Raw genomic sequence first — 21034 nt, 5'->3', positions numbered from 1 at the left:
GGGGGAGTGGTTGGTCCGGATTGATGGGGAATGGTTGGTCTGGCGAGGAGGACGAGGAGTGCATTAAAAATCTCAACGTCGGATGCATGGCTGTCAACTGCCTTGAAGAGTGGAATACACGATAAAAGATTGAAATCATCCGAAATAGCTGCGGTTCCAAATTGTTAAGATCCCGTGAAAGAGTATCCTGACTGGTACGATATTTGAGAACAGAAGCTAGCGGGACGGTTTGTAGTGCTAATAAAAGCTTGAGCACCAATACTTTAGCATCTACACAAAATTAGCGCTGATTCTAAGCATAAATGTTTTTACTTGCGTAAAGTAGATGTTTCCACTAATTGTTAGACCTCAGAGACACCAAGATCTTCACATTTTTCTCTGAAAAGACGACGAAAATCATCCAAGCCATTTCCGATTGGGTTCTGTGCGATGATTTCCTCATCGGAGAGAGAACTCATTGTTCCTAACTGTGCCATAGATGGGGAAAATATCGCGTATAGTAATGAGAAGGATGTTGTAGTTGTCGGGAAAGGGGAAGAAGGAAAACAGAACACGCTCGCTAGCCTAGGTTATTTTCGCGACAACGTGCCTATCGGGGCTCGGAGAGTTTGGTTGATTTATTCATTGCTTTGCCACCTCTACGAATCCAGCAACGACAACAGTTTCATCTCCGAATTTGTTGCGTTGCTTATGGTGATCGTGACCTAGTTTGTCAAAGATTGAAAGCTCTGCGTACAATTTATTTCAGAATATGTGACGTGCATTTGTTGTATGTTCTGGCAATGCTTCAAAAATTTCGAAGGAAACTTTTTCTTCGAAATACGACCCTTTCGCGATCGATCTAGATCATAGCTATTAAACCAAATTGATTGCAACTGCCCCCAAGTGATTCTGACCAGTAGTTGTTGTGATACTGTCGTCGGCGCTCCAAACACGAAACTCGCACGAAAATTCGCGTAAAATTTTCACCTCAAACTATCAGAATAAGATCCTCAATATGAATAACTTCAACAATCCATCAATACTCAAGGATACAGCTATGATGGAGGCTTCTCCCGAAGCCTCCATCATACCAAACACGTATCCTACTGTTATTCTAGGTACCCCAACACCCTCAAGCCCTCCCCCGCCTTCTGAAAACCCTCAATTCGAAATCTCTAGCCCTAGTCTACCAACCAATCAGCCAACCAGTTCTGGAAGAAGAGTTGAAGACTTCAATCTACTTAGTGACCCCTTTATTACTCAAGATACAACCAATACTACCTATATATTCAATCAGAATAAGAAACGTGGCCCTACAATGCCCCTTAGCAATCAGAATAAACAACCCAGAATAAAAAACAATCCAACTACACCTAAGGAAGCTATCTTAAAAGCAAGAGATCTTATAGTATTAGCGTCAACTCTTTCTCAATCATGTGATGAGCAATCGAAGCTATTAGATCTCCTAGAGATCTTTAGAGAATATACCGAAAAAGGAAAGCTCACCACCGCCTCCAATATCATCACCTCCCAAATCACTCATCTAGAATCCGCTACACGGAAAATCGAAACTCAAGCTAAAGCCCTAACCAAAGCTCCCTTGCCAATCAATACACCAACCACTAAATCGACATATGCAGCAATAACAAAAGAAGGAGAATGGAACCTAGTAGGCAAGGGAAAAACTATTAGATCCTCCCCAATAGATAAGAAGATCGAAATCACACAAAGACGCTTAATCCTGATCAAACCAGAGATCACGAACATTACCTCCTTTTCACCTATATCAATTCGAAACCAAATAAACGAAGCATTCCAGAAAACTGGAATTAAAGGCCCGGTTATAGCAGGAGTAACTCTATCGCTGAATAGAAATATAATAATTACTACAAATGCACCTTTCACATCACAACTTCTATTAGAAAAAAAGGCAATCTGGAGTAATCTCATCAAATTCGAAAGAATTCAAAAGGATCAAGAATGGCATAAGGTCATTATTCATAAAATCCCTATAAAAGAATTTTCTGGAACAAGAGGAATGGACCTCATTCTTGAGGAAATCAAAACCTTCAATCCAGAATTCAAGCCCATAGGAACCCCTTTTTGGCTTACACCATCATCAAAAAGAGCTCATCAACGGGAAGGAGCAATAGTGATTGCTTTTGCAACAAAATCAGAAGCAGAGCTAGCCATTCGGAAACGACTATATATCGCTGGCACTAGTACAAGAGTAGAAAAGTTCTACGAATCCAAACCAACTACACAATGCCAAAAATGCCAAGGATTCGGACATCAGGATACACATTGCAGAAGGGATCCCTCTTGTGGACTATGTGGAGGCAAACATATCACATCAGTACATCTATGTGTAGTCTGCAATATCAGAGGAAAGTTCTGCCAACATCTCGCTGCTAAATGCTCGAACTGCCAAGGAAAGCATACAGCAAATTCAAGAACCTGCGAAATCTATCAAGCAATCCAACAAAAAGCAAATAACACCAACTTATGAGTTACACTAATATTCGAATTCTTCAAATAAATCTTAATAAGAGCTCACAAGCTACAGAGAACGTTCTACAGCTTGCAATAGAACTCAATATCGATCTTATTATGATTCAAGAACCTTGGATCATCAAAAATGGAATCGATTACTCAAATTCAAGATCTATTATACACTCTAATTTCATACAAACACTACCAAGATTCGATTCTAACTTTCGACCTCGTACATTACTATACACTTCAAAAACTCTTCAAGCTACAATTGTGTGAACGAAGTGAATGACTTCAATTTAATTACTACTGTAATAAAGAACTAAGCGAACGCGAAAGAGACTAGCTCTTTTAGTAAGTCTATATAAGACTTACTACTTTCAATATGTAGCTAGCTCTTTAGACAGAATACAATTAGACATACAGGACCTACGTAATCTGTGGGTGCTACGTCTTCCGTATCCTTCTCGTACCAACAACAATCAATCTAGCTCCCGATTCCCCAATAGATCCTGATATACAAATCTTTAATTGTCAAAATGGAGATAAAACCTTTCAAATTATCAATATATACAACGAGGCTGATCAAGCTAAAGAGAAAGGTTTCACAATTGAAAGATGTTTATATGATATATCTATCACACAAGAAACTATCCTCCTTGGCGACTTCAATGCCCACCACCCATAGTGGGATCCTTTTTCAAAGAAAAGCGGAAACGCTGATCAATTAGCAGAATGGTTTGAAGATCAGAATCTCATTCTTCTAAACGAGCCCGGAATCAGCACTTTCTATCGAACTAATCTCCTTAATCCAAGTGTCCTTGATCTAACACTAGCGTCAGAAGGAATCTCTCCCCAAATTCACAACTGGCAAACTCTTTCAGATACAGGATCCGACCATGCAGGAATACTATTCGAACTGAAAGGAAAAGAAGACTTAAACGCCCTCAATTCAGAATCAATAACTAGATTCAATACAAAGCTAGCCAACTGGGAAAATTTTGAATCAATACTAAAATTGGAATCCCTGTATTCCCCTACTTTTTCTATTTTAGACTCAATAACTTCTACGGAAGAGGACTCACTAAACTTCTTGAAAGAAAGAGACAATTCCCATTCAATTCTAGATCAAGCAGCAAGCGAACTTACAAGGATTATCCAAAAAGCAACAGAAAGGTGTATACCCAAAGTTGTTTCAATCAAAAGAGCTAAACCATGGTGGTCACCCGAGTTGAAAAATCTTCGAAAAGAGCTAGGAAAAGCAAAGCAATCAATCGAATCAAATCGAGAGAACCCTAATCTTAAGGAAGAATATCGAATTGCTAGAAACAAATTGTTGGATTTCTTGAGACTAGAAAGAGTATCAGATTGAATTGATTGATTCTCTAGCTAAGCAGTTAAGCTGCGAGCATATATTCAAAAAAATGAAGGAATAGGTTGGGTATTCAGCCTTCGGAATTAAAGTGCTTTGAAATCAAAATATTGAAAGCAAACAAACAGTATACCAAAAAGGAAAGAATGAATTAAAAGTTGAGTTTTGTTTGCTCCTTATATGCATATGTACTATATATGCATATGCTGCCAAGATCCCAGGAGGTCAACACGCCCCCTCAGGGATTACCGAGTTAGTTAATAATGAGGTTATTCCTGAACCTGAGACCGAATGTCAACCATTCCCAAAAGATTGATAAAATGAGTGTGTTTCTGTGGTGGTAGAGGTTTAGTGAAACCATCTGCAACCATTTCAGTAGTTGGAACCCATTCGACTTGTAGCCTTCCTGCTTGCACTTCCTGGCGAAGCCAACAGGAGTGTATATCAACATGCCGGAGTTTTGTAACAAGTCTAGGAGTACTATGCTGAAGAAGTCGAATGGTTTGGCGATTATCACAGAAAATTGAAGCCTTTTCTTCGAGATCTAAACCAACATTCTTAAAGAAGCGTATCCACCACATAAGCTCTCGAGCAGTAACGGAAAGAGCCAGTATTTCAGAGTGTGTGCTGGAAGTAGTCACCGACTTCAGCTTAGTGCTTTTGAAGTGGATCAAACCTCCAAAGAGTATGAGGCAATATCCCATTGAAGAAACTCTTGTATCGATATCGTCAGCATGGGAGGCGTCACTCCAGATTTGAAAGTTCCTGGTAGTTGTTGCTTTCTTCCCATCGAACATGATAGCATAGAATTTGGTATTCTCAAGGTATTGCAATGTATGTACTGCTGCATTGATATGAGTAGCGGATGGATTACGAAGAAATTCTGATAGTATTGAAGATGCTTTTGCAATATCAGCCCGAGTCACAACAGCAGCGTAGTTAATGCTGCCAACTCGCTGCTGGTAGCCGAAAACCTGTTGCGGAGTTGCAATTGCTGGATTCTTTGTAAGTGCTGTTGTTGGCAATGGAGAACAGGCTTGAGGATTAGGTTTGATATTGAAGCGTGTTGATATTTTTGAAATGTAGTTATCTTGGCAAAGCCACAGACGATGATTTTGTCGATCTCGTAGTACCCTAATCCCTAAGAAGAACTGTATATCTCCAAGTGATTTGATGGTGTATGCTGATTTTAAGGTGTTTTCGAATAAGGTTAATCGTAGCAAATCAGCTTTCTTGCAAATTGCGATAATATCGTCGACATAGAAGAGAACCGTAAGCCAGCTATTGGTGAAAACACAGGGTGCTCCTGGAACTGGATCCAGACCAAAGTCGGTTAACGTGTAGGTCAGATCCTCATACCAGTATGCTGGAGACTCTCGGAAGCCATAAAGTGCTTGGTTTACGGAAATCACTTTCCCTGGGACTTCGAAGCCATCAGGGCACTTGCAAATAATTGGTTGCCTTAATGTTGCATGTAAAAAAGCATTGGAAACGTCAAATTGTCGAATCTCAAGATCGAAAGCTGCAGCGATAGCCATCATAGCTCTAAAAATTTGTGAAGTTAGCGTTGCAGCGTATGTCTCTTCTTCGGTTGATTGAAGATCTCCTCTGGCACAGATTCTTGCTTTGAACTTGATGAGATAACCATCTTGATCGAATTTATAAGTGAAAACCCAGAGTAATGGTAAAGGCTTTTGTCCTCTTGTAGATATATCGATGTATTCGAAGGTTTTACGTTCTTTCAGAGCGTTGATCTCATCCTCACATGCTTTTTGGAATTCTCTAGCATATGGATGCTGTACTAGCTCATGATAAAATCGAGGTGGAGGTGGTAGATCATTTTGATGTAATCTAGGAGTTCGTAATTTAGACCTTCCGATAGCAAATGCTGCAAAGTAGCTGGATAGTTGAGGAAGTGATGAAAGTGCTGCAGCATGATGTTCTTTCCTTTGTGAACGTCTAGAACCCTGAATTATATGGGATACGTCGATATCGGCACGTATTTGCTCTGCCAAAGGTGCTGTATTATGAGATGATGTTGTAGTGATGATATCATGTTGACTTAACGATGATGATGGGGAAGATGAGAGTTCTGACTCCGGTAATGATGGTATAGGAACATCTCCAGTAGATTGTCTTGTAAGTGCTTCTGGTGATAAGGTTGCTCTAGGCGTTGGCAATTGAGGGTTAGTTTGAGGAACCCCCTCATTGGTTGGAATACCATCATCCGTCTTGTTTGAAGAGCTTTCATTCGTTGGTCGCTCGTTTAAGCGATTGTGTTGTAAGTTCCATGGCCCTTCAACTACAATTATATCACCAATACTCTCATCTGATTCTTCACTCAACAGATTCGATATTTCTATCTCTTCTGCCCTCTTTTCGTGAATAGCTGCAGTATCCCGAAGTTGATCCTTAATAAGAAAGCCAATATCTATATCTTCTGGTCGATAATACCGGGTTTCATCAAATTTGACATCCCTACTTCGAATGACGCGATTTATGGAAGGGAGCCAGATCCTGAAGATATTCGTTGAATCATACCCTACAAGATAGCCCAGTTTTGCACGAGGTTGCATCTTCGCACGTCTTGGAATCTGCTTGTTGAGCACATATGCCAAGCACCCATATGGATGTAGATGTGCTAGCGAAGGTTTATTGCCAGTAGCACTTTCAAATGGTGTTTTCCATTGAAGAGCTCTTTTTGGAGTACGGTTTTCAAGATAACCGGCTGTTTTAATTGCTTCTGGCCAAAGGTTTTGTGGTAGGTTTGCTGAAAGGAGGAGGGCTCTTGCTCTGACCATGAGCATTTTACCAGCATTCTCTGCAGCGCCATTCTGTGCTGGTGTATCTGGTGGAGTGCGTTCGACAATGATGCCACGTTTGTCTGTGATCCTCTTGAAGTCGCCCCCTAACGTAGTTTCACCGTCGAGGCGTATGAATCGGACCTTTGAGCCGAATTGTGTTTGTATCAGAGAGAATTGAGTATCCATAATATCGATCATCTCTGTTTTCCTAGTTAGAACATACACCCATTGTATTTTGTGTGTCGTACACCAGAAGTGGCTGATATATCGGGTATTATTATAAGCCTCATCCATCTCGAACAGATCCCATGCCAATCGATCTCCGACATGGCCGTTCTCTGGCATCTCCTTCCTTGGATTACGAGATATAATCTGTTGAGCCTTCGAGAGATTACAAACTTTGCAGGTAGAGAAGGAAGGTGTCGAAATCGTTTTGTCGATAATGATATCAGTAGTTGCTGATTCTAGGTGCTGAAGGGCTTCGAGAGAAGGATGGCCTAGAAGATCATGTAACTCTGTTGTTGTAACCTTTCGGCATATTGATTTGGTGTGGTTTTTGGTGGCAAACGAAGCATGCTGAGAAAGGATAATAGGATCGAGGGTCCAATGGTCTCCTGTTTGCTTCAGAGTAATAAATGCAATGCCTTCTTTTGTAAGGACATCTGGGTGTTCAGTGTTCCAATGTACACCTTTCTTTGAGAGTAAAGCTAGAGAGACTAGGTTTGTAAGAAACCCTGGGATGTACGCCACTCTTTTTAAGGTTATTTGCCCTGGCCCAGTTGGTGTATTGATCAACATAGTGATAGTACCGAATGCTTCAATTTGGAATCGGTCCCTTCCAGCGCTTATCATATCGGATGGCTTTCCAAACTCTTCAAGAACAAAGTTGTGTAGAGAGTTGGTGACATGGGTATCGGAACCGCTATCAATTAGCCATTTGTGAAGGATGCTAGCATTGTTGTAGGTAGGACTTTGTTTAGTGAGAAAAGCCCCAAGATCCTTATCTTTCTCTTTTCCAGATTCTGAAGGATTAGTCAATGTTTCCTTCCATGCTGGATCCCAAGAGAGATTTGCTAGCTTGAGAAGTTCTTTAGTTCCTTCATGTCTACGAACAAACCAGTTCCTTCGTTTTGTTGATTGCCTTCCCCAGAACTTCTTGAAGTATTCAATATCGGCATCGATTGGTTTCCAGTTCCTTGGTCGATTATCCGAATATAGATAGTAGCATTTTTCATATAGATGTTTCTTGCCACATAGACAGGTTCTCTCTCCTTCCTTTTTATCTTTATTCCCATCCTTATAGGTTGCAAATGACGTAGAAGAGGTTGAAGTAGTTGATGCCTGTGTGAGTCGAGTGTAGTTTCGAAAGTCTTCGATTAAATCGTACACATCAATCGTTTCTTCAGGCTGATTCTTGAGCTTTTTGGTGATCTCCAACAGAGTTGAAGTTGCCCAAGAGGAGCTGTGATTCATAAGGGCTGTAGAAAAGTCGAACGCAGCTCGATTTCGATCGACGTCTGGCAGATTGAGAGTTTTAGCCTCAGTGTAGATGAGTTCCCATTCGTTCAACCATTCATAAATATCCTGATTGGATTTGTAGGGTTGCTTTACACAATTGTATCGTGCTACGACGGTAAGCTCTCTCGCACGATCAGTTGGTGCTAGCCTTTTGCGTAAATCAGCAAGCACTTGAGGTGCTGTGATACTGGTGGTACTAATAAACTTTTCGCAATTGCGGTTGATTGATGAAAGTATGTACTTGAGAACCTCTGAAATGGCCTTGTTGATTTTCTCGTATTTGGTATTCTTGATACGATAGTTCTCTAGTTGCATCTGATATTGCTTTAAAGCCCTATCAATAACAGCCTCAGAAGCATTTTCATCAACTGTGGGTAGCTCTGGTTCATCTAGCAACTCTGGTATAGGTACAACTGTTGTAGTGGGATCAAGGTATACCCAGCATTTGATGCCGCCGGATTCTGCAATACGCTGAACATTTCGAATCCAACTATTCCAATCCTCTGGTGAGGAAAGGATGATTTTAGTTGAATTATCGCCTGTAGTCATATTGAAGAAATAAAGTCAGAATTATCGAGGTTTGGGTTTTATAGAAACCACACTACGTAAGGTAATTCTTAAAAGAGTGAAACTTGAAGGTATCGTAGAGTTTCGGTATATGTGAATCAAGTATTGTGCAGGATGTTTAATTGAAAGTCAGCACCGGGCTCATAACTGTTGGGTTTCTTGAGACTAGAAAGAGTATCAGATTGAATTGATTGATTCTCTAGCTAAGCAGTTAAGCTGCGAGTATATATTCAAAAAAATGAAGGAATAAGGTTAGGTATTCAGCCTTCGGAATTAAAGTGCTTTGAAATCAAAATATTGAAAGCAAACAAACAGTATACCAAAAAGGAAAGAATGAATTAAAAGTTGAGTTTTGTTTGCTCCTTATATGCATATGTACTATATATGCATATGCTGCCAAGATCCCAGGAGGTCAACATCACCAGATCAAAGATATGAGAGGATATATTTGCTAATCTCAGATATTCCTCATGATATAGGACGTAAGTCTTCACCGAATCAACGATATGAGAGGATATATTTGCTAATCTCAGATATTCTTTATGATATAGCGCGTAAGTCTTCACCGAATCAACGATATGAGAGGATATATTTGCTAATCTCAGATATTCTTCATGATATAGGGCGTAAGTCTTCACTGAATCAACGATATGAGAGGATATATTTGCTAATCTCAGATATTCTTCATGATATAGAGCGTAAGTCTTCATCGAATCAACGATATAAGAGGATATATTTGCTAATTCTAGATATTCCTGACGATATAGCGCGTAAGTCTTCACCGAATCAACGATATGAGAGGATATATTTGCTAATCTCAGATATTCCTCATGATATAGCACGTAAGTCTTCATCGAATCAACGATATGAGAGGATATATTTGCTAATCTCAGATATTCCTTATGATATAGCTCGTAAGTCTTCACCGAATCAACGATATAAGAGGATATATTTGCTAATCTCAGATATTCCTCATGATATAGCCCGTAAGTCTTCACCGAATCAACGATATAAGAGGATATATTTGCTAATCTTAGATATTCCTCATGATATAGGACGTAAGTCTTCACCGAATTAACGATGTAAGAGGATATATTTGCTAATCTCAGATATTCCTCATGATATAGCTCGTAAGTCTTCACCGAATCAACGATATGAGAGGATATATTTGCTAATCTTAGATATTCCTCATGATATAGGACGTAAGTCTTCACCGAATCAACGATGTGAGAGGATATATTTGCTAATCTTAGATATTCCTGATGATATAGGCCGTAGGTCTTCACCGAATCAACGATATGAGAGGATATATTTGCTCATCCTAGGTATTCTTTATAATATAGTTCGTAAGTCTTTCTTATGGATGATATTATAGAAAATGCTTATGATATAATGATCTTGTTCAAATCACTAATTTTGTTTCACTAGTTTGTGGGTTGGTCTATATACTTATACATCAGATAGTATTAATCTCGAAAAAAATCAGCATGCTACGGATGAATGGACTTATCACTCCGATAATAAATTGGCAATTCCCTTCGGAGAGCGGCTGTTATATCATGAAACCTCGTCAGGGTTATGCGATAACTGTTTGAAAATAAATCTGAATACCACTATCTCTGCGTTAAATCATTCAAAAAACCACTGTCCTCTGTATCAAATCCTTGAAAAGGCTACTATCGATAAAACTCAAACGCTACTCCTTAAAGGTCAATCCTATATAAGGGTCTGTGGTGTATCAGGTGTGTGCTACTGTTTTGTTTATTTCCAAATTTCTTATTTAACATTTCTTGATTTAGAAGTTCCTGAAGACAGCCCTACAAGTTCGAAACAGATACAATTTGGACTGCCTCTGTTCTTGGAATCTGCTAGCCCAAGCCACTTCCAGCTGATCAAGGGGTGGCTTCGACTTTGTGACGAAGGCGAATGTTCAAACGAGAAATCCTGTTGTCCTGAGTCTACAGATACATTGCCAACTAGGGTTGTCGATGTAGGAGACAAGACTAGGCCCAAGAAAATTGGACCCGATACCGTGTGCCTTGTTTCGACAAAGGAATCTATCTTGCCTACCAAGGCGGAAGAAAGACGTTATATTGCTCTATCTCATTGTTGGGGCAAATTAACGGAAAATCAGCTACCCGAATGGAGTACCACATGCGAAAACAAGGAAGAAAGGAAAAAAGGATTTCCGGTCGCAGAATTGCCAGCAACATTCCAAGATGCAATCAGAGTCACTCGAGAGATCGGTCAGCGATACCTTTGGATTGACTCGCTTTGTATTATTCAAGACGACGACGAGGATTGGAAAACTGAATCCAAGAGTATGCAAACAGTTTTCAAGAACGCTTACTGCACGATTTCTGCTACCTCTGCCGAAGATTCAACCAAAGGATTTCTCAATCGACCGACGAATGAGTCAGATTTGCAATACGTGACAGTGTCCGAATCTTCACATGGTAGAGTCCATATCTGCAGATCTATCGATAACTTTCTTGATGATGTGCAGAACGGTGTCTTGAATACACGGGGATGGGTATTACAGGAACGAGCCTTGTCAAGACGAACAATTCATTTCACCAAAAGACAAACGTACTGGGAGTGTGGTGGTGGGGTGCGTTGCGAAACGCTTACTTGGATGAAAAAGTCAGTCTCTGATTCAAAATTATTGCTTTCTTTTGATACTTCACCTTTCTTTATCACTACTAAATACTTATTAATAAATTTGTTGATTTTTTTTTTACAATTTAGCCACATGTTTTCTTTTCGAAGCGACCCAGAGTTTCCTCAATCTATCAGGGAACGTTCAGCAAACGCTCAAATCGAGCTTTTTCAGACTCTTTTTAAGGAATACTCAGGTTTAAACCTTACAAATGAGACAGATAGACCCATTGCAATCAATTCATTAGCTATGGAGTTGGGCGCAGCACTCAATACCAATGTCAGATATGGCATTTTTGAATGCTATCTTCACGAAAGTCTCTTATGGCAACGGTCCCAGAAAATTTCCGATAAGCAAATACCTTTCAAAACTGGCGAGGCCCCTCCATCCTGGTCTTGGATGTCATATCCCTGGCAAATACGATATCTTTCTTCCGAAAGAGTTGAATGGGATAGGCATGTCAAACTAGTGGTCAGCAATCAGAAGAATAATTCTTATATCTTGGAGGCTCGAGTGAAACGACATCAAGATTTTAAGATTGAACATGACAACGACGACAAAGATGGGTATCTATGGTCTGATAAGGATACGAATGAAGAGCTTGGGCATTTTTGTTTTGACAACAAATTGGGAAAGTCTGCAACAGAAATACAGTTTGCTATAATAGGAAGAGAAGCTGAACCAAAGAATGATGGATGGAAGTATTATATACTTCTTGTTACAGAATGCTCGGATCACAGATCTTTCAAAAGGGTTGGAATGGGTTGGATTCAGCATCGTTTCATATTGTTTGGTGATCAAGACGATGTGGTACAGATTTCCTAACATTCTGTTTTGCAGTTTGATATTACAATGGGCTGCAACATGATACATATGATCAAGGGACCTTAGGTTCAGTGATTGGAATAATCATAATAGTACCCTTGGGAGGTATATAGGAAAGAGCAGCGATTTAGTGCGAGCTAGGAGAATGAAGGCTTCCCTATTCTAGAGCTTCGTGCTCAAGGCAATCACTATACTCAGTTACACCATTACCATCACAATACATTCGTTATAACAATCGGATGTTACAAGGGTTGCCGTCTAGATCACGTGGAAGTGCTCTAGGCTTCTCGAGGTGGTTTATAACTGACTAGGCGTCAAGCAGGGACTTAAGTAACAACAATAATGGTATGCAATTCGTAACTAATAGTAGATTATACTAAATGATTGATCTTGAGCACGAAGCTCTACATTAAGGAAATCCATCCTGATTATATAGACCTTCGCACCTATTCCGAACCCGATGGCTGAAAGACCGACGAACCGATTACCGCAAAACCGATCTCGACTTGTCGGCTTTCAGATCACATGACAGAACTACTTGTGGATGACTAAGCCTTGTTTGTCATGTGGTGAGCCTATTGTTTCGTCCGACGTAACAGATTGCTCTTTAGAGCTGACGACTTCTCGTAAACCCTGAATATACCAATTTGATTTCTTTTCCTATCTAAATAGATGATTACCTTATTTAGTCAACGCTCTTCTTACCCTATCTCCTTTCCTGGACTTTATTACATCTAAGAAATTAAAGTGTACGAAATTTCGATCGACTATGGTTCGATCATTTTATCAGCGGGAATACGAAATCAACCAAATTGACTTCTACATAATACTAAATAAAGAAAATTTGGGTCTTTACGAAAACATTGTAGTCCATCAACTGTTGGTTCTTTTACTTTGTAATACGTTGAATGATATACGCAAAACGAACTGATTTTTTATTTTCAGGATTATTCATTATATTATCTACATAGTTTCTTTCGAGGTTTATTACTCTTATTATGCTGTCGTTTGTGTAAGACTTGAAGAAGATGATAATCTCGAAAGTGTTGCCTAAATGCCTTTCCTTGCCCCCCTCCACATGGACAAATTTGGTCTAATGAAGCGGGCGATGACAGAAACTCCTCACATAAATCTGTTGCTTTTTTTGACCATTCATGATGTCCATACGCCCATTCTGTTGTGCGATCCAACAATTCAATCCATGCCGAAACGGCATCATCCACATACTCATTTTTAAAAGCTATCTCTAAGGAAGTAAGGAACCAATCGAACAAATCTTTCTGGCGCATCGTTCCAATAAACTCATCTAACCCTGCAGATATAATTCTCGAGTAGCCTTTAGTTGTATTGGGTGTGATAAAGTCCAATGTTGCGAGGAAGCCGCCTTCGAGTGTCCATACTGCATGGAAGCAATTTCCAGGCAAATCAATGGCATCATCAGAAGTTATTGTGAATGTGAGTCCTCCTTCAAGTGATGGGCCAATTTCTTCGAGCTTTGCTTCCTTGCCCAAAGTACTTCGAAAGAGTCTTATATTGTTAGGGCTATTTGGAAAGGTCGCAAAAATCTTCCTGCCTGTCTTACCAATAATGCTTGACAGGCCATCTGCATTATCTGTGATTATTAGTCGAGATCCCGAGTTCAAAAACCTGATATGTGAAGAACGTACCAAAATGTAGTTGGGACCAAGAATATTTTGGGGTAAGCAACACCTGCAAGTTGTCTACTCCATATGAACACACTAAGTCGTTCGGGACCATGAAAATATCATTTCTTAAAATAGGAAGGCGGAGATCTAACACCTTTAACGGGTTCCAGGGATCCGGGAAAGCTAGTTGTGCTACAGCTTGAATAGCTTTTTTCTCGTCAGTAGGCTCCCCTCGTTGAATGACAGTCCAGGTTACAGATGAGTTTTGGATCTGCTCGATGGTAGCAGCGAACAGCTTGGCATCGCTGGGTCGTTCATCTGTCCAACAACGACGAGCATCGAGTTTTGAAGGCATTCTACCATTGTATTTTATCCATAACTCCTTCATTTCGGGTGAAATATCGTGGACAGTGGATAGATTGAGCTTTTGGAACGTTCTTATTACATTATCATCAAAAGCTTCTCTTTCTAGGTGTAATATTTGTTCTTCGTGTGCTGAGATTGTGGAGAGACTAGAAGCGCGGTATGACCTTCCATTGGATTTGGATTTGGAAATACTATTATGAATATTCCTATACGATTTCGTACTGCTATTAACCGTACTGTCATCACAACAAAGGGTCCTCACTCACTTTCTGGGCGGTCTACCGGCATCTTCACTTACAATAGTGAATTGCTGAGCTTCATGTCCCTTGGATTTTTTAAGATGTCTTCGCAGTCTTGAGGCTGGTGAAAATTTCTTCCCGCAATAAACACATCTATACATACATTTCCTGATCTTTAAGATAGCATTCCTCCAAGGCCATTCCATAGGATTGAAATCGCAACAGTCACATGGTTTGAAGCGTTTTTCGGGAGATGCCAATGATGTTTCAGTCTCCATTGCGTATTCTTTTGTATGCGAGATTCAACCGTCTCTTCGGATACCAGCTCAGGTATGCAAGAATCACGAACAAATAAGTGTTGTTATAGAATCTATTAAGTCATTGTTGTTAGAAAGGGAATAAAAATTATCAAGTAGGAAAAAGTCAAATGCGACGCGATGAATTGGCTGAATCACCTGATCGCGCGTTTGACCTATTGTACGTACTCTGTATTTTCTTTTTCTGTATTTTCTTTTTCTGTATTGATTAAAATCGTTTGAGAATGAAGCATCGTAGCCCTTTTTCAAACCGATATTATGCATAACATCAGTCGCTTTCACTATTTTCAGTCGAAGCATTAAGAGATCAAGCAGTCCATATCACTACAGGATTCGATTGGATTTTGCGACCCGTTGAGAATTCTTATTCTATTGATTGTGATTAACGGCCTCCCATCTGCACAGAAAAGTCGTTCACCAGCCTTGCCACACTTTTCTTATCTTTGAAAACTCTCAAGACGTCCGGTTTCGCATGGCATAATTGCGATAGCCTATCATTCTCGATCCTATGTAATTCTATACCACTCTGCCGATACAATAAAGACAGGTTCTGCCGTTTGCGTTGACACCTTTGAAAACGCGTGAATTGGAGTATTGTGTTATCAAGCCTTCGTAGCTCATACACAATCACCCGGCCTCTTCAACTTGTATGATAAACGTGTCTCCTTCCCGAATATCAAAGATGGCACGAAGTAAAAATATACTACCGCCGAATAAGACTGGCCAACCAAGATCGAGTTCGAAAGGTCGCATTCCAGCTGCATTACGAAATCACCTTGCCTCCGATGGGCTTTACAAGATAGTATCATGGGATTTGGGTACTGGATATACAAGCATACATATTGCAGACATCGAGGTCAAGTCGGGGGAGCTCACAAATTTGGAAAGCATCAAGCCGACCCATTTTTATCGCTATTCCAGTAATCCAAATCAGCGACCGGAAATTACAACAGAAGTCCCGACTATATGCGCTCACATCCCTGGCGAAACAGATGAATCCAAAGCTCAACATGGATACGAAGTCGACCCTATAGGCGATGAGACTGGGGCAGTGGTTATCGATAGAATCAAGGAGGCGTTGTATTCTGGACCAGAAGCAAGGGAACAAAACAAGGCTCTCAGGAATTTGGCACTCAGAATTCCCTATCTTAAGACTCGATATAGTGATACCCAGCTAGCAGCTCATCCAGAGATCTGGATGCTGGCTGATTACATCCTTTGGCTTGCTCAGCTGGTGAACTCAACCATTATCAAAGAAGACCTTCAAGGAGATCTGATCTGGGTTTGTACCATCCCTTCTAATTGGGACAGAAATAGTATCAAGTTGTATACGCTTGCTCTGGATGCTTCTCCGATTCTTGCTGGCAGATATATGCTGCAATCGGAGATAGAAAGCGCCATCGCAGGACTGATACACCAATCCCCAAAGGGATCAAGAATGAAGGATGGCGATGTCTTCTTCACATTTGATATTGGTAAAGGAACATCTGTTCGTGAAGTCTTCATCCTTTGTTGATTTCCTACTAAATAAAATTCTAGGATTTTAGCGTCTCTCGTCAGATATCTAGCGACCCAACTCAAGTTGAAGAAATTATGCCGTCTGCCGGTCAGCCATCCTGTCTAGTCTTATGAAAGTGAGAAGTCTTGCTGATACTATTATTAGCATTGTTTGCGGGATCGAGGACTGTACTACAGCTTTGGGAGTCGCACATCCGTAACCTATGTAAGAAAGAGTCAGAAGATTCCGACCATTTTGAATCAGACCTAGCCACTTCAAGAGTGAGTTTCGTCAGAAGTATGCATACATACAAAGGACAGTCCGGGAAGGAAGTGGATAGAGTGTACCGTATCTGTGGACAAAAGATCACAGTAACAAGGTAAACCTCCCTTGCTACATCTTTACAATTTCTAATCACTATTGATTGATTGATTGATTGATTGATTAAATTAACGTCTACACTGAGTCTATGGCTATCTAATTCTAATCACTATTGTTGATATTAGAGATCAAATGAAATCTTGGTTCGGTGAATGGATACGTCTCACTATAAGTTTCCTTACCGAGCAGCATGAGAAATATTATGCACGACTTGATTGCCCCCCACCTTCAAAATTTTTCTTGATAGGAGGGTCTAGCAATGCTGTGGTTATGAAAACATGTATAGAATCCTTTCTTGAGAGTCAATCTTCTCGCAATACAGAGCTGGTTTTTTTGGGGGAGTTCAACAGGTTCGTATATATCATTGTTGAAGTAGGATATGAGTATCTGACGGTGAATAGTGCAACGCTTGTGGCTTATGGGGCTATAATCCGGGCTGTCACATCTGTCATGTCGATTAGAAAAAGCCATTACTGGATAGGACTTGCAAGGAAGGAGTTCTATTATAAGAAAAAGCACACCAATATACCTCGAGCAGATATTGTGAATGACGATATTATGGGAAACAATGGCAAGATGAAAAACGAAAAGCAAGTAAGGACCATTCAGTGGTGGGCTCAACCAGTATGTTGCCAGATCCAATTTTTGGGAATAAAATGCTAAATACTGATTAGGGGGAAAATTGCGTTGTTGATGGCGTCATCGATCAGATGCCCTTTATTAAGATGGCAGAAATCTTTGATGAAGAGGGATCTGTAGCAAACCAATCCACAGATTACAAAGTGCCTATAATGGTATATATTTGTCCAAGTTTGGATACATCGCAAGTGATGGATAACGACAAAGACGAGATCGCGGAAAATGGTGCTGGAAAAAGAGGCTGGTCTTATCAGAGTACGACTTCTAAAGTAAAGGAGTTTGAATTTGAAATCGACTTCAGTCCTAGCGTCCCTAATCCCTTAGTTAACGCCAGCGAATTGGTCCCGGTCAATGGATTCTACAATATTAATTGGACCATTTTTGCTGAAACCACAGGCATTGGAATCGACTTTTGGTGTGCCGTCCGTTCGAATGATCAAGACTTGAATATGCGAATGGTACACCGAGTTCTATTTACGGATCTTGTGGGAGTGATCCAGCAATCTTATGTTGTTGATGATGATGATGAGATTATGGAGCATAACAGCGAAGACAACGGATCTATACCAAAAGAAACAGACGAGAAAGAGGCTGATAACGATAAACTTGAAGTTGAGCAACTCAACTCCAAGAACAAACCACTCTTTCCAGGTCTCATTGCATCGCACCCAGCCTCAAATGTCGTTGACATCAGTAGTACAAAGGCAGCAGCGATATCAAAAAGTAACAAACGACAAGGATCTGAGCAGCTAGAAGAGCAACCCAGAAAAAAAAAGGCTAAAAATTCGACTCTATCTTCTCAAGGCACAAATACAAGTGATAAACCTCTAACACAACCACAAATTGAAAGCACAACGGTGAAAGATACACTAACGCCTGCCAGCAGTTTGGAGTCAGAAGAAGTCCAGTCTCCAAGCTCAAAATCTTCGGAAAAACAACTCGAGAAATCGCATTCAGAGCCGGATGAGGATGTAGAAAAGGAAGGTATCTTTATCAACCCTGAAACTCTATTGAAAAACATTTCCGATTCGAATGAGACTATAGCAGAGCCAGTCATAGAGGATTTTGAAGATGAGGATGAGTATAATGCTGCAATGATAGAATACATCGATCAACTTCGACACGAGGGATTAACTAGGTGTGTCATGTTTGAGCGCTCGCATGCCCATTGACTAATTTTTCTAGGCTACAAGCAGGCTGCGATTCTGAAGCATGTATGCATTTCAACGAGCAGATCTGGATTCAAGTCTGTCAGTTTATCCATCATAAGCCAACCCTAAAGAAACCGGAATATTGTGTTAAGGTTCCTGGCGGTTTTGGGCATCAATTACTACCTTGTCAGCTTCATGGTGTTTGGTATAGTCTTCGGCAGATTCATGGTATTGCAGGGTCTGTTTTTCTATGTCACATTATGGGTATTGGAAAAACCACTATGGCACTCGCGATCCATTGGATTCAACATATCTTCAATATGATATGGGCTGACATAAACGCTAATTCGAAGGCTCATGTTACACATGGCGAATGTCCAGCCAATAAGCAGATGTATAGAACATATGGGTTCGATTGCCCTTGCTCTGCTGACAGTGCAAATCACTGGTTGAAGGAGAGATTGGGTGTCACCGTTGCTCTTACTCCTCTCGGTCTATTGAATGTTTGGAAAGCTGAGCATAAACAGTGTTTTAAAAATATTCCTGATCAGATTTTGGTCAAAGCACATGGTACTGCTAATACCAGTGGAGGCGATCAATTGGATGGCAGCACGCAAGCTCTATTGAAAGGTACAGAGATTTTCCAAGAAGAGGTTTCCCAAGGCAATGAAGATAAATCTCTGGATGAGTCCAAAAAGCCGAAAATTCCGTCAATTTATACACCACGCCTTCAAAATGGGCACGTATTTATTATTACCACACCAGAATCATTTGCCAGCCAATTCTTGAATAAATTTCAGCACATAAAGACATGGTGGTACCAGCCACCAGGTAAACCATCTACCAACAGCCAAGGGAAACATTATATTACCAAACCCCAGCGACAACAGCGGAAAACACCAGCTTATCAATCATGTATTGTCTCTCTTCTGTTCAAAGACGAATTCCAGCTTCGAAGGACAGAATCTATTAGAGCTATCCACGATATTCAAATGCGACAACATATCAAGAACGAAACGAAATTGCTACATGATTGTGGACATGAAGTCTATCATCGAATCGCATTAGTATTGTTAAGTGGTACGCCTTTGATGACAGGACCATTGGATATTTCCGGTTTTGTTCAATTGATGTGTCGCGATAGCTGGAGGAAGGATGCAGTTTTGCGAAATTGGATGCATAACGAGTTGCACGATCTTGGTGAAAGATGGAAGAAATGGACTGATAGCAGGTCTATTGATACTCAAGATATTTCTCATGAAATAACTCACAGGTTTAGTCCGCTGGTAGAGAAACTTATGATTCGATGGACTACGAACAGCGATCTTCTTGGTGAGAAACCTGTTATTGTGCCACGGAATCTCTACTCCGACATCAAATGCGATAATGGACCATACTGGACTCCTAGGGTTGACTCTCTTGGCCAAGAAGAATCTAAGAGGTTGGAAAAGAGAGAAAAGATACGTCGAGCGAAATATGGCCATCTCAAAGATTATAAGCCATTAGACAAGACTAATGTTAATATCTACTATCGTTCTCGACTATGCGCATCCTTCCCATATCTCATGGAGCTTACCGATGACGATGGCATTTCGTTGAAACTGACAGAGGCTGAATGGGTAGAGAAAACCACAGGAAAGAACTGGGAATGGAAACAGGAGACAGATACTGATCCGTACTTCAAACATTTGAAGGAGATTGTTGCATCTTCGGGCAAGCTTCGTGAGATTGAGAAAAAGATCAATAAATACAAACACTTCACTGATGCCGAAGAGAAGTTGGCAAGGCAAATCTTCTGTTCCTATTTCTTTACCGGTGCCTATATCATGTATCTGGTATGTTTAAACTTCTATTTATGAGTATAAAATGAGATACTAATCAAAGAGTTTTAGTGGATGATATACATCCTTAAGATCAACCCCGAGGATGTCATTTTCTTATACAAGCCTATGGGCCAAAGAAAAATCAATGATGCATTAGCAAGATTTCATGTCAATGTCGACAGCAAAATACCAGCTAAGGAACAGAAAACCGCTAGATACATTGTTGCAACTAGTTCATCCTTTGCTGTAGGACTGACTCTAGCAGAGGCTGTATCAGTCGGCTTCCTAGAGCCAGATTATCATGCAGATACTGTGGCTCAAGGGATTCATCGCCATTGTCGCCAGGGGAATAAAAATCTGGATCATGGTGTCGAATCCTGGATGTTTATGGTGAAGGATAATAAAGTGGAAGGAAGGATATTCGATGTTAACAATCTACGCAAGCAAATTATTAATGCAGCAGAACGTAAAGTTGACGATAATGCGAAGAGGGATGGGCAGGATATAATCTCAAATCCTTAGATCTCTTCTATTGATGGTACTAATCTTACTTCTTTGACTACTGCTCATTTATAAATTAGCGTGGAGATTAATGTAGCAAATGTCGTCCTAGACTAGAGTCGAGACTGTTGAATCTTTCTTCAAAATAGGAAGGTTTAAGAACGATAAAGGCCTGTATGAGTGCTGCGAAATGTATGATGAGAGAACTTTTAGATCAATGAGAATAGTGGAATAGAAGCATGGAGTTTGAGAG

General features: G+C 40.3%; 6 protein-coding genes across 6 annotated transcripts; 3 read left to right on the top strand and 3 right to left on the bottom strand.

The window, feature by feature from the left end:
* Nucleotides 1–341: 341 nt before the first annotated feature.
* Nucleotides 342–476, bottom strand: SS1G_09819 (predicted protein; the record flags this gene model as incomplete). Its single annotated transcript, XM_001589136.1, has 1 exon — nt 342–476. One exon carries the CDS (start codon nt 474–476, stop codon nt 342–344), a length of 135 nt encoding a protein of 44 aa, XP_001589186.1.
* An 824-nt stretch (nt 477–1300) lies between these two features.
* On the top strand, nt 1301–2491 carry SS1G_09818 (predicted protein; the record flags this gene model as incomplete). Its single annotated transcript, XM_001589135.1, has 1 exon — nt 1301–2491. One exon carries the CDS (start codon nt 1301–1303, stop codon nt 2489–2491), a length of 1191 nt encoding a protein of 396 aa, XP_001589185.1.
* Nucleotides 2492–4116: 1625 nt separating this feature from the next.
* Nucleotides 4117–8718, bottom strand: SS1G_09817 (hypothetical protein; the record flags this gene model as incomplete). The annotated part of the gene is made up of 1 exon (XM_001589134.1): nt 4117–8718. The coding sequence occupies one exon, from the start codon at nt 8716–8718 to the stop codon at nt 4117–4119; it is 4602 nt and encodes a 1533-aa protein (XP_001589184.1).
* A 1577-nt stretch (nt 8719–10295) lies between these two features.
* On the top strand, nt 10296–12263 carry SS1G_09816 (hypothetical protein; the record flags this gene model as incomplete). The annotated part of the gene is made up of 4 exons (XM_001589133.1): nt 10296–10325; nt 10871–11379; nt 11485–12048; nt 12236–12263. 4 exons carry the CDS (start codon nt 10296–10298, stop codon nt 12261–12263), a joined length of 1131 nt encoding a protein of 376 aa, XP_001589183.1.
* Nucleotides 12264–13179: 916 nt separating this feature from the next.
* SS1G_09815 (predicted protein) lies at nt 13180–14254 on the bottom strand (the record flags this gene model as incomplete). Its single annotated transcript, XM_001589132.1, has 2 exons — nt 13180–13832; nt 13888–14254. 2 exons carry the CDS (start codon nt 14252–14254, stop codon nt 13180–13182), a joined length of 1020 nt encoding a protein of 339 aa, XP_001589182.1.
* Nucleotides 14255–15470: 1216 nt separating this feature from the next.
* SS1G_09814 (predicted protein) lies at nt 15471–20802 on the top strand (the record flags this gene model as incomplete). The annotated part of the gene is made up of 7 exons (XM_001589131.1): nt 15471–16277; nt 16328–16394; nt 16452–16665; nt 17069–17291; nt 17342–18444; nt 18492–20292; nt 20350–20802. The coding sequence occupies 7 exons, from the start codon at nt 15471–15473 to the stop codon at nt 20800–20802; spliced, it is 4668 nt and encodes a 1555-aa protein (XP_001589181.1).
* Nucleotides 20803–21034: the final 232 nt, after the last annotated feature.

This window comes from Sclerotinia sclerotiorum, genomic scaffold (assembly GCF_000146945.2).
Source record: "Sclerotinia sclerotiorum 1980 UF-70 scaffold_14 genomic scaffold, whole genome shotgun sequence".
NCBI lineage: Eukaryota > Fungi > Ascomycota > Leotiomycetes > Helotiales > Sclerotiniaceae > Sclerotinia > Sclerotinia sclerotiorum.
Note: the sequence above shows the minus strand (reverse complement) of the source record. Positions and strands in the feature narration are given on the sequence as shown.